This window comes from Rousettus aegyptiacus, unplaced genomic scaffold (assembly GCF_014176215.1).
Source record: "Rousettus aegyptiacus isolate mRouAeg1 unplaced genomic scaffold, mRouAeg1.p scaffold_m13_p_3, whole genome shotgun sequence".
Taxonomy (NCBI): Eukaryota; Metazoa; Chordata; class Mammalia; order Chiroptera; family Pteropodidae; genus Rousettus; species Rousettus aegyptiacus.
Window position 1 is genome coordinate 49,356,225 of NW_023416306.1, and position 12,721 is coordinate 49,368,945.

Consider the following 12,721-nt stretch of genomic DNA (forward strand, 5'->3'; position numbering starts at 1 on the left):
CCCTATAAAGTCTGTGTTAAAGCACCCACAAGTAAAACCTATACTTTCTTTCACGTTATGTTCCATTAATTTGTCCTTTATTATGAAAGTGAGAGAAATTTTGACATCTTCGAATGGCTATGGAAGTCAGGGGTTTGGATTTCTCAATTCCACTTTTGGTTCCAAAGCCTCATAGGACGTACTGTCAAAACCTGGAGCGAATAGAGATGTTGGAGGTAGAACCCTTCAATGGCATTGTTTAGCTAAAGTAACATTCCTGTGGTTTAGACTCAGGTGCTTAAAAAACTTCTCTTTCATTTGTTTCTTTGTCCTTTTTTTCCTCAACATGCAGTATAAAACCACGCGTGAAGAAGTGACGTCTTCCAGCGAGTCAGGGATAAATGGGACAGAAGCATCTGTCACAACTATCATGACAACTGCTATTGCCAAGGTACCATTTCCTTCCTTGTCACCTGCGCCCCTTCCCCAGTAGGCAGAGGCTGAGTCGTGAGTGAGGAGGAGATAGAAATACAGTCAGCTGTATTATTTGTGCATTCCGCATTTGTGAATTCACTTGCTCAACAAAAAGCATTTGCAACCTCAGAATCAACACTCAGGGCTCTCTGGCATCATTCATAGACATGAAAAGAGTGATGAAAAATTTAAGTCACCCAATGCACATGTTCCTAGCTGAGGCTGAACAAGGCTGTGCTCTGCCTTCTTGTTTCAGCTTGCTTACTAAAAACAAGTATCCTTTTAGTGGTGTGTTTATGTCACATTTTTTTTTACATTTTTTGAGCTTTTTTGAGGTGATTTTGCTGTTTAAAATGTCTCCCAAGTGTAGTACTGACATACTGTCTATGGTTCCTAAGAAGGTTGCAGTGTGTCTCATGAAGAATATATGTTTGCTAGAATAGCTTCATTCAGCCATGAGTTATAGTGTGTTGGTTGTGAGTTCAATGTTAACAGCTCAACAGTCTGTATTAAATAAGGTGTCTTTCAACAGAAACATGCATAAAGCAAGGTTACATATGGATTATTTGATGAAAATGTTGTAAACATCAGTTCCCAGGTACTTAATCATACATTTCCCCTAGAAACAATGATTCAATATTCGCTAATTCAGTGCTGGTGACCCCTTTATAAAACATAACTATTGGGTAATGAGAAGTAACTGAACCACATATAGAAAAGAATGAGCCCTGTTGCCTCTATGTCTCTGCCACCCCTTAGAGTTGAGTTGAGCACCTCCAGGAACTGCTTTAAATTTGCAAGACTGCACAAACACAGAATGCAGGCCCACAATTTCTTATTTGAAAATCTCTGCCCAGATGTGATTCAGAGTCCAGAGTTTTCACTTGAGATGGGTCAGGACATGTGTGTACTTTATGCTACATCTTTAAGTGGGTTGGCGACAGCACTCAAAGATCAAGCACATCAGTATTACTGCAACAAACTGAATGTTCTGTCAAGTAAGAAATAGATGATAAGTTGTCTCATCTCAGTTCAAAATAGGTTTTGCCACCAAGAGTTTGCCATAAACTCACTGATGAAATCAGTGGGCTTTGAGAGCTTTTGGAATTTCAGCATTGAAGACTAAAATGGACAGGCCTCATGTAGTGCATCTGTAGTCCTGTAGTAGATTTCTCCCAAATGTTCTTTGACTTCACACAGGAAGGAAAGATTTAAGGGAAAAAGAAATATTCAGTAGACTTAAAAATTCAAATTAAATAGGCCAGGGGTAGCTCCCTGCTTCTTCCTGCAGAAAGCCTTAACTCCTCTGACAGGTTCGATAGCCTTCCATGACCTGGCTCCTTCCAGGCTTGCTTCTCAGTGGATCTCCTCTGTTCTTTCCAGACCCGCCTCCTCAGTGACTCCTTATTCCTGCCTTCTGATGTGGTTCCACAAAGATATTCTGAGCACCCTCCAAGAGCCAGGCCACAATGAGCATTGGGATTACAATAATGAAAAGACAAATATGGCATCTGCCCTCATGTGAAGTGATGAATATTACAATAGGGAAGAATGGAGTACTCTGGGGCATTCAACAGGAAGTTTAAATTAGTTTGGGAGCCATAAATGATGGATAGGAATTATCCAAGCAGGGTACAGAGGTGCAGTCCTGATGACTTTTGCCTTTTCTCACCATTTTTCAGGAGTATGTTTGCATCTCCTGGCTCCCTACACCTCAGGCCTAGATTTCCTTAACCTCATGGCCCTCATTTGTGTCCCCAATCTCCATATGACATCTGCAATTTATAGCTTGGCTGTGCAATTAATTATATACATCTTGCTATTATTGGCTCATGTTTCTCATGGTTAATTTTGTTTCTCAGCTGCACTTTAAGACTTTATGCTGTAGCCAACGCAGTTGGCATGCTCTAGCTGCTTGATAAATATTTGTTTGATCATATCAGATCATAATTAAGAAATCACTGGTACCCCAGGGGCTCATCAAGTTATGTTATCTTCTTATGACATCTCTCAGTAAACCTCATGCTGCACCATTCAGATTAAATAATCTCTCGGTAAATCTTCTGCAATTCTTACCCAGTGTAAAGCCAGAAATGGTTTATAGTAGTAGGAATCTGGATAACTTTTATATCTCCAAAATCCAATTAGTCATTTAAGATTAGAGGCAGTAAAGAATATTCTTATGTTTCATTATCTGGATAAAACAGTAAAATGTCCTACAGTGTCCACACTGGTAAATATTTTGTGCTTCCTGCATTATTAATCCCTGTCTTTTTACACAGCCTTCAAATGTAGGTAGTAGTTAAAATAACCCTGAAAAGTGCCTTGATTCTTAACTTCTTTTTAAAAATCTCAATAATAAATCTTTAAAAGAAATATTCATATATGGATTTGTTGAGAAAGAAAAAGAAGGAAAAAAAAAGCCTTTACATTTCAATGGCAATGGATGGGGCAGTAAAAACTTGATGTGTAGGTTGAGGTTTTTTGTTTGTTTGTTTTTAGTTATATTTCCCAAAATATTGTTGACTCTGGTAGATCACTAGTTTTATGTTTGGCTATTGTGTATTCTTTCTGTGCCTGTGCATTCTAACAAGATTATAATCATGCATCAATATATTTTCTTGGTTTTGATCTACAGAATGAAACAAAGGAATACGAAGTAGTGGGCACGTATTCAGATGGCATAAATGTCCTCGGCTTGATTGTCTTTTGCCTCGTCTTTGGACTTGTCATTGGAAAAATGGGAGAAAAGGGACAGATTCTGGTGGATTTCTTCAATGCTCTGAGTGACGCGACCATGAAAATTGTTCAGATCATTATGTGGTAAGCAGATGCCTATGAATGCCACCTTGCTTCCCCTGAAAACTGTCCCCTCAAAATAAGAAACAGGTGTCTTATGTTTCTCAACTGACTCACCCTAAATAGGGTGAATGCTGGATATCAAGACACTAGAATATTAAATCATTCCTCATATTGCTTTCTGTTCACTAACGAAAGTCTAGATACCAACCTCTGTCTTTTCTACCAAAGCCTTTGATCACCTTGCACCCAGCCAGCATTCATACAAGAAGTAACTCTTAAAGGAGGGATTTTCAGGTGTTCCCTGCATATCGGGATACAAAGTGGGGGTTTTTATTATTATTATTATTAGGGCCCAGAAAGGAGCGATATTCAAAACACTTAAACTGTTAGCATAGATACCAGAATATGCCCTGTCCCTGGAAGTATAAAAAGCCTGCCTTTCCTAGGAGACCTCCGCCCCACTTATCTCATACTGAGTTGGTTTAACATTATTAACTCCAAAGTGTAAACATTGATAGTGACATAAAGGGTTTAGTTATTTCAGTCCCTTAATCCCGCTGAACCTCAGCTTCATTATCTATAAAAATGATAATCAAATCTACCTTAGGGTTGGGAGAAGTAAACTAGGTGAATTGATGCAAGTAAAACATTTAACTCAATGCAAAGAATGTAATGAGAGTTCCACAAACAGCTATTATGACCATTTCCACTACTAATTCTGTTGCTGATACTACTACCTGGAAAACAAAGTGACCATATTTGGAGGGTCAAGCTAAAGCAAGATCTCAGGTATAACAATCAGCAGAATGTTTGTGTACTGGGAGCAAAAGGTGGTATGTGCACCAGTTTAACCACAGCTTTCTGCCAAGTTTGACCTATATGGTAGCTTAAGTGGATAGAATTTTAGATGTACACAGGTATTAAGACCAGGCACTAGTGTGGTCCAACAGGTCCTGAAACTGAGACCTTAGCTTCATTGTATACCCTGTGCTCCTCCCAGCTCAGAGTGTATGCCAAGCCAAGGCACATACCCTGTCTTGTTTCTTCCCCAACAATCCCACCCTGAGAAAATAGTTGTTGACGTTGTTGTGCTTACTTTCTAGTTACATGCCGTTTGGTATTATGTTCCTGATTGCTGGGAAGATCATAGAAGTTGAAGACTGGGACATATTCCGCAAGCTGGGCCTTTACATGGCCACTGTCCTGACTGGGTATGTCAGGCTCAAAAAACAGAGACCTCATTTGAGCCAATAGATTGCTGCCGAGAGGCTGGGTTTCAGTTGGTTAAAACTGGCTTCCCTCCCATGTGCAGGGAGAGATGGGGTTCATCAGCAAGAGCAAGATGTGGGGAGGGGGAGGAGGGCTGCCCTTTAACAGCCGTACTGGAGGTGGATTACATTGTGCTAATTGCCAGATCTTGGCAGAACAGCCTGGACCAGACTCTGTTACTGCCTTTATTAGCTGTGTTCAAACAATTTTTTAAAACAAGAGCAAAAACCACTGGTATCCTCTCTTGGCTCTTTCCTGGCCTTTACTTCCTCAAGGATATAAACTAACTAAGTAAGTAGGAATAATGCCCATGTACCCTGAGCCTGAAAGAAATTGGGCAGACCCTAAATGAAATCAGACTAGAGCAAGTAGGAACGGGATGGCTGGTTTATTCCAACCCTTTTGGTGGGACTAGGAACCACTGTTACCCCCTGAATTATCAGAAGGCCAGAGAGAATACTGGGAAAATCTTCAGGCTAGTGGGATTTATATAAAGCAGGAAGGCAGCAGGGTACAGGTCATTTGCATGTTTATTACAACCCAGTTATTGGTTCCTTAAAGAGAAATATAGTGGAATAAGTCATAAAAGGTGCCCCCAGCTAGCCATCTAGTGGCAAAAAACACATGTGCTGAAAAATATGGACCGAGAGAATGAATAAACCTCAGTCTGACTCCCACAGGTCAATGCCCCCAAACACCCAACTTAAGTGGTCAACTCACCTATTTGAACTCGATAGCACTGTGGTTCCTAGTCTATGTTTACCAAAAGCACAGCACTGATGGCCAACAGAGAAGAAGCTGGCTTCATACAGTGTGAGGCCCAGCAAAATTCCAGGGCCCCAGTAATAAGAAAGGCGGGACCATCTACCTCACTAGAGGCCAGGGCCTGCGTCCAGGCAGTGACATGGCTGAAGTTTATTATGCCGAGCCAGTTAATAATGGGCTTCTGCTGGTCTCTGTTCTCTCACCCTATCTGGGTTTCTAACAGCAAACGAAAAGTCAGTTCCTCAGTTCTTAGACACAATCTCTTTATCGAGAAAACCCTCTTCCCAAGTCCCTTGGATCTCTGTTTTCAGCAAGAACTCATTTCTTAGTATTTCAGCTCTATATAACTGGTGTGTGAACTCTTAAGTCACCACTTACATGGCATCTGCTGAATCTAGTTTCTTAAGCCTCTGTTTTGTGTAACCTGTATGTCTCCATGTAGAACAAAGAATAGCTTTGGGAGGCAGGAATAACAAAGAAAAGCAGGTCAGTCTTGAAGTGTGACTGTGGAAGAGTGAGGACATCCTCCTCCTCACTGCAGTCCCGACTCCCCTCTTAGACAGTGGGTGCCATCAAGCAAGACAGTGGGTTTGGGGAGCAGAGGGCCTGAGGGCTGTGATAAGGGCTAAAATAGAGGTTTGTATCGGGCCACAGTCACTGAATAGGGAAGAGTCAGCTTGACATGGGCAGGTGAGGGAAGGCTTCCTGGAGGAGGGGGAAGTTTCACTGCATCTTAGTGGAGGTATAAGAATTCAGCAGCAGAAAGAAGGGAAAGCATTTTAATGCATATAGCAGGAATAGCATGTGAGGGCTTGGCAGCATGATATAACTGTTGGTGAGCTCTGAAATGTGGATTCCACTACTGGCTTTGCCACTAACTTTGACAAGATACTTCATTTGCTGAGTGAGTCTCTTTATTCTCCTATGTGGAATGGAGACATATATTCCTGCCCTGCTTCTCATTTTCTTATCGGGTCAGTATGCAAGTTGAATGACTTATGAATAAAAAAACTATTTCAAAAAAAGGATTAATATGAAGAGGTGGTATTATCTATGAACTCGTTTCTCTCTCTTGTTTACAGGCTTGCAATACACTCCATAATAGTTCTCCCACTGATATATTTCATAGTTGTTCGCAAGAACCCTTTCCGATTCGCCATGGGAATGGCCCAGGCTCTCCTGACAGCTCTTATGATCTCTTCCAGGTAAATAGAGGAGCGGTGTCTAGCAGTCTCTGAGCCAAGCCCTATCAACCCTAACCTCACTTGATGAAGCACTGGCTGCAGCTTTAATTCAAGAAATGATTTCCATATTCTCTACCTATTTCCTTGAACATGTTTCTTCACCCTATTTGATATTCTCTGCCCTCTTGGCATGGCCTGCAGCCCAGGAAAGGGTTATGGTGTGACTCGGAGCAGTGAGTGGAAAGCACAGCACCCTCTGACTCCTAGACCTGCCAAAAGTGTCAGCATGCTTTGGGCTCTTGTTTTAGTTTTTGGAATAGAGGTGTCTCTTCAGGTGGGGATTGAGGACCAGCATTCCTAGGCCATAAGTTCCTGTCTCTTTTTATCACACAGTTCAGCAACGCTGCCTGTCACTTTCCGCTGTGCAGAAGAAAAGAACCAAGTAGACAAAAGGATCACTAGGTTTGTGTTACCCGTGGGTGCTACAATCAACATGGATGGAACTGCACTCTACGAAGCAGTGGCAGCTGTGTTTATTGCACAGCTGAATGGCTTGGAGTTGGGCATTGGGAAGATCATCACTATCAGGTGGGGCATGGTGTCACATTCGTTTTCATCTTTCTTACTGGAATTGCCTCTAGTACAAATTGCCTGTGAAGAAAGACCACGAATGGTCCACAGGTGGACTGATTTTCTTGGTCTACAGAATCCCTTCCCAGGACTAAACACAGTGGCATCACCAGTAGTAGAATCGTGGTATGCAAGATTTCTGCTTCAGGGTCTGGATAGTCAAAAACATCACTCTGTTCACAGTTCAGTGCACCCACTAGGTACTAGGCACAGAGTAAGAACCAAGACCTCAAGGTCAATTAGGGGTCAGTCTCTGCTTTCAAGGGGTTCTCAATAGGTAGCTGGGTGACATAGAGACATAAATGGATGCTGAGTGGTGTGATAATGGTTATAATAGAGGTTTGAGTGGGAAGCACTGAAGACACCAAAGGGTTGGCTCTACCTGGAAAGGTGAGGAATGGCTTCCCTGAGGGGGGGCAAGTTTAGCTAAATCTTAGAAGGTGAATAAAAATTTTTTAGGAAGAGAAGGACGCTAAGAGCATTTTTGATAAAAAGAATAGCATGTAAAGGATCTTATGAGGTAACCATGACCTAGTGACAGGGTACTGATTATTTGGTATGGCTGGCATAAAGAGTGCAATGTAGAGAACATAAAGAAATGAGTCAGGGACATTATCTTGAGAGGCTTTGTGTGGGGAGCTCATGGAAGTGGCTTAGACAATCTTTCATATTATGGACAGATTTTCATTTAAGAACAGTAACTGGCAATATGTTGGATGGACCAGATGGGGGCAGGAACCGTAAGCTGAAAGACGAGTTAGGAAACTGTTGCAGAAGTCCAAGTAAGGTATGAAAGGGCCTGTATCAAGGCATTGACACAGGGAATGGAGAAGAGCTAATGAATTCTAGAGGCCTCAGTTAGATTCACAGTGAGGGACAGGGGAAGGCTAGGATGACCTCCAAGATTGGTTGTTTTGGTGAATGGTACTTACAAGAACAGGACCAGGTGTAAGAGAAACAAGTATAAATAGGAAAATAAAGAGTTTATACTTCTTCAATGTTACCCCAATAAACTTAATTTAAAAAGTAACAGCTCTTAAAAACACTTTTAAAAAATTTTTAAAAAAGAATTTATACTTCCTGACACATTATATTTGAAATGCCTTTAAGACATCCAGGTGGAAACACACAGTGAGAAATGTGGTCTCTGGAGATACAGAAATCAAGGCTCATCAGCTTGATGGTGTGTCAGTTATCTGTTTGAATCTGAGCTTCACCATGATTAGCTAAGACTTTGGCCAAGTTACTTAGGTTCTCTAAACTTCAGTACTCTCACCTATAAAATGGGGATAGTAATAGTATCTACATTTTATGTGAGTAATGATAATTAAGTCAGATGATGTATGTAAAATGCTTAGAATGGTGCCCACATAGTGTGAGCACTCAGTAAATATTGGACATGGATGACGTTACATAGGGAGAGTTCGTAGGAAAGAGAAAAGGATGAAGGATCGAGCCTTGGAAACTCTTAATCTTAGGAGCAGGCAGAGGACCCCAAGAGGAGGAATGAGAAAGAAAGGAAGGTGGGAAGAGAGCCATGGTGTCATGGAAATCCAGACAACAGAGATTTTTAAGGAGGAAATGGTCAGTAGAGTCAAATACTGCAGAAAATTATAGTCAAATGAAGACTGAAATTGTGTGCTCAAGGAGATGATGAAAATGTCAGTGAATCTTGCCAGACCTGTTTCTCTGGAACAGCACTGCTCAATATGGTAGCCATAAGCCACACACACAAATTGGACAGAGCAGATATAGCAGGTTCTGTCATTGTAGAAATTTCTACTGGGCAGTGCTGCTTTGAAGTCTGGATTGCCATGAGAGTTGACCGGAGACTTTAGTTCAGTTTGGGTCCCTGAGCCTACGCAAGGTAGAATCTGAACCTTTCAGAGTTAATTCACTCTTATATCCCCAGCACTTGGCATAAGTATAAATTCCAAGTATAAAGTAAGTTCAAAGTGTCCTAATACAGTACCTTTTTAAATCTTTCCCAAGCCTAAATCTTAAAGTCTTTATTGCAGTTTGCTTGAAATTAACTGAAGACAAGTGCACACTAGACCATTTGGCACATCATCTGGGAAGCTATACTGATGCTGCATGATCCGCAAAAAGCATTAGTGGCTGAAGAAGCCTCCCTAGCAGAGTTTGAGTAAAGTCCTGTAGTTTGAACAGCAGTAAATATGTTAAAACTGAAACCTTGATTCGTGGCAGAGAAAGTTCCACGGCCACCAGTCATTGTTACGTTTAGACTTCAAAGTGCCTTTTCCCACCTCCCTTACCTCAGGCTGTGGTGCCCTGTCTGCACTGACCTGATTTCCAAGGAGTGGTTGGTTGTGTAATGTGCCAGTTCTTTGGGGTATTCACCATTTTGTGATGAAGTCCCTTCCTCTGCCTCAGTCATGTGTTTCCTAGATCTTTCTTTTTTTTAACCTGACTGCTAGAGGAATAAACTTTGGACTAAATAATCTATCACATAACAACCTCTCCCTGCTCTGAGGTATTCTTATATCAGACTTGGCTGATAACTTTATAATTTAGGGTTGGGAAAGATTTAAAAATGTACTGTATTAGGACACTGTTTGAACTTACTTTATGCCTGGAACTTATGCCTATGCCAAGTGCTGGAAAGAGTATGGAGGAAAAAAGTAGCAGTAATACTACAGCAGTGGTAATAGAAGCAGTAGTAGCAGCTCCTGAAGTAGCAGAAATGGCATCAGTTTTTAAGCATCTGCTATATTCAGGTGCTGTACTGGATGCTTTACATATATTTACACGTATTACCTCATGTAATCTTCACAGCAACCCTGCAAAGTAAACATATTAGTCCTATCTTGCATGCGAGAAATTGAGCTTCGGAGAAGTAACTTGCGTAAGGACAGGTTATAAGTAAAATTTTTTCCCCTTTCTAAAGATTTATATTTCAAACCAAAGCCAGATAGCTGGAGTTTAGTAAGTAAGCAGAGTTTTCTTTGACTTAATGGATTTTGAGTTTCAAGCCCAGCCTTGGGCTGTAGGGACCACCGCATGGTTAACCGTGATGTGTCGGAGGTTCCAAGGGGGCTCAGTGGGCACGGGCACAAATCAGTTCTGACAAAGAAAATCCATCCGTACATCCAGTTTAAATTTTTTCAACCAGTGTTGAAATAAACTTGGGTTTTCCAAAGAGTACTTAAGTCAGAACACATCTAAAGGATTATGCAGGCCTGAAACTTTTAGAGGCACCGAGACAGCCTCAGATATCTCTAATTTACTGTAAATTAGTGACCACAGGCAGTGGAGAACAACACACTTGTCAAACAACTCTGGCCTGAGTTTAACCATACCCTCGAACACCGTCTGTGACATATCACTGGCAGAAGAATGGGCACCAGACTCAGCTTCCTAAGAACTCTGAGGCTTCGTAAGCCTACAGAAATATGGGTTAAGGACAGAATCAGGGATTTTTCTTGTTTTAATTGGCATTTTCTACGTCATCACCTTTCAGCTCAGTGGCATCCTAAAGGGAGTTCAGGCTTTGGCCGAAGATAAGGACATGTCTCCAAAAAATATAGTGGGTGTCCCCTTAGGCTGACTCAAATCAAGGGACTTTTCAGAGAATGGTGAGCCCTTGTTTCCTACAGAATGACCAGATTTAAATAAGGGAGGTGCTGATAAAAAACTATATTCTGAAGAGAAAAATTCCCTTCTGCCACATTCTATCTGCCCAAAAGGGATTTTTCTAAATATACAGTAATGAAGTTCACTCTGCTGCCACTCCTAGATTCCAGAGCTAACTTTCTTTGGCACAAAGTGTATCCACTGGCAAAAAGGCGCAGTCAGGAATAAATGCTTGTACCTTGGACAAGAGTCATAGCCATTTCTCAACTCAGTGCCCTACAGGGCAGTTCCCAGAGAGATCAAGAGTCTTGTGATGTCAATAAAGTTAATAAAACCTGCTTGAACCTTGCAAGGTTTGTTTTCACTTGAAATACACTTGCCTATCCATCCCTACCACTACCCCTCTACCACCTTCCAAGGCCACATAAATTCCTGGCACATACTAGACGTTCAGTAAATGATTGGCTGGGTGAGTAGATGGAAGACTAAATCAGGTGGAGAGGTTTTTGGCCCTTGTTTAGGATGGGTGGGTGGATAGAGCCTTCCATCAACACCCAAGTTGGCAAAACTCTTGTCTTCCTCTTGAATCTCTCTCTTGCGCATTTTCTGTATGCCACTCATGCAGGTCTTCTCCACTTCCTTGCATTAGAGTGATGTGCCATATCTCCTCCTGGAAGATCATGCTCCCCTCGGTCTCCCAACAGCCCTCTAATGAGGCAAAGCTGATGCTTAGCAGATAGCAGATTCTGACTGGCCTATTTAGGGACATAGCAGTAACAGTCATTGGGACTAACCATTTCAGGCCAACGGGCCTTGAAGGAAGAAATGAGCATCTAACTCTTTTTGCTCTGGTGTGTTTTCGCTACAGTGTTACAGCCACAGCTGCCAGCATCGGAGCTGCCGGTGTGCCACAGGCGGGCCTGGTGACCATGGTGATCGTGCTGAGTGCTGTGGGCCTGCCCACTGAGGATGTCACCCTGATCATCGCTGTAGACTGGCTTCTGTGAGTTGGAATAATTGCTCTGCCTCGGCCGGATATAAAGGCGGGCTTCCTAGCCATGCAGAATCTGCAGTCTGTCATCATTCTCTCCTCAGATTGCCCAATTAGCCATCTGTTGCTGCTTTAATTTCTCTCTAACCAGGCCATCTGATAATGTGCTTAAATATTAACTCCTCACAGCTTCGAGTAGTGATTTTTAAAAAGCCAGTGATCTCTATTAGCTCATTATACCTGGTAATGACCAAGGTTAGAAGCCGAGTATGGGACGAGATAAACAAAATAATAATGTGAAGAAGTCGAGCAAGGCCTCAGACATTCCCAACCCTTTAGACCACCCTGGCCTATCCCAGCCTTGTGTCACCATCATAGTTTCAAAGTCAGCCAGTCTTCCTAAGCATCAGACCATCAGAAGCAGTGGCACAAGCAAAGGCTTGCGGTAAGATTGATTTGGGTTTGATTCCCCATTCAGTATCTTCTTACTGTTGGCCTTGAATAAGTTCCTTTACTTCTCTGAGGTCCAGTGGTATTATCCATGACATGGGAAAGATTCTGTTGGTGTAAGGACTGAGTGAACTAATATGAGAGGAGCATCTAGAATAGTGTCTGGCAAGTAGTATATACTCAATAAAAAGCAAGTTTTATTGTTATAACTATAATGAGTTGCACCATTCAGGTCTCAGCCAACAAATCTGTTTCTCTCTCTCTCCCCCTCCTTTATCTCTCCTCTCCTCTCCCCTCCCCTCCCCTCCCCCCCTCCACTCCCCTTCCCTCCACTCCCCTCCCCTCCCCTCTCCTCTCTTCTCTTCTCTTCTCTTCTCTTCTCTCTCTCTCTCTCTCACACACACACATACACGCACACACACACTCATACACACAGCTAAGAAACACAGAATATCTTTGATATATTCTGGTAAGAATGTGCCTTTTGTGACCCCCAAAGTTAAAGTTAGAATGAGCCTGGTTCCTAGCTCTGTCCTGGTTGATACCCACTTTGTTCATTGTTCTTCCAACACATAGGTCTGGC

General features: G+C 42.1%; 1 protein-coding gene across 1 annotated transcript in view; it reads left to right on the plus strand.

The window, feature by feature from the left end:
• The window catches only part of SLC1A1 (solute carrier family 1 member 1), a 68,798-nt gene that overhangs the window by 52,675 nt on the left and 3,402 nt on the right, over positions 1-12,721 (plus strand). Inside the window, exons 6-11 of the mRNA XM_016138344.2 lie at positions 332-430; positions 3,092-3,276; positions 4,359-4,466; positions 6,372-6,494; positions 6,867-7,061; positions 11,566-11,700. Coding sequence (XP_015993830.2) covers positions 332-430; positions 3,092-3,276; positions 4,359-4,466; positions 6,372-6,494; positions 6,867-7,061; positions 11,566-11,700 — 845 coding nt within the window. The remainder of the gene's footprint in view (positions 1-331; positions 431-3,091; positions 3,277-4,358; positions 4,467-6,371; positions 6,495-6,866; positions 7,062-11,565; positions 11,701-12,721) is intronic.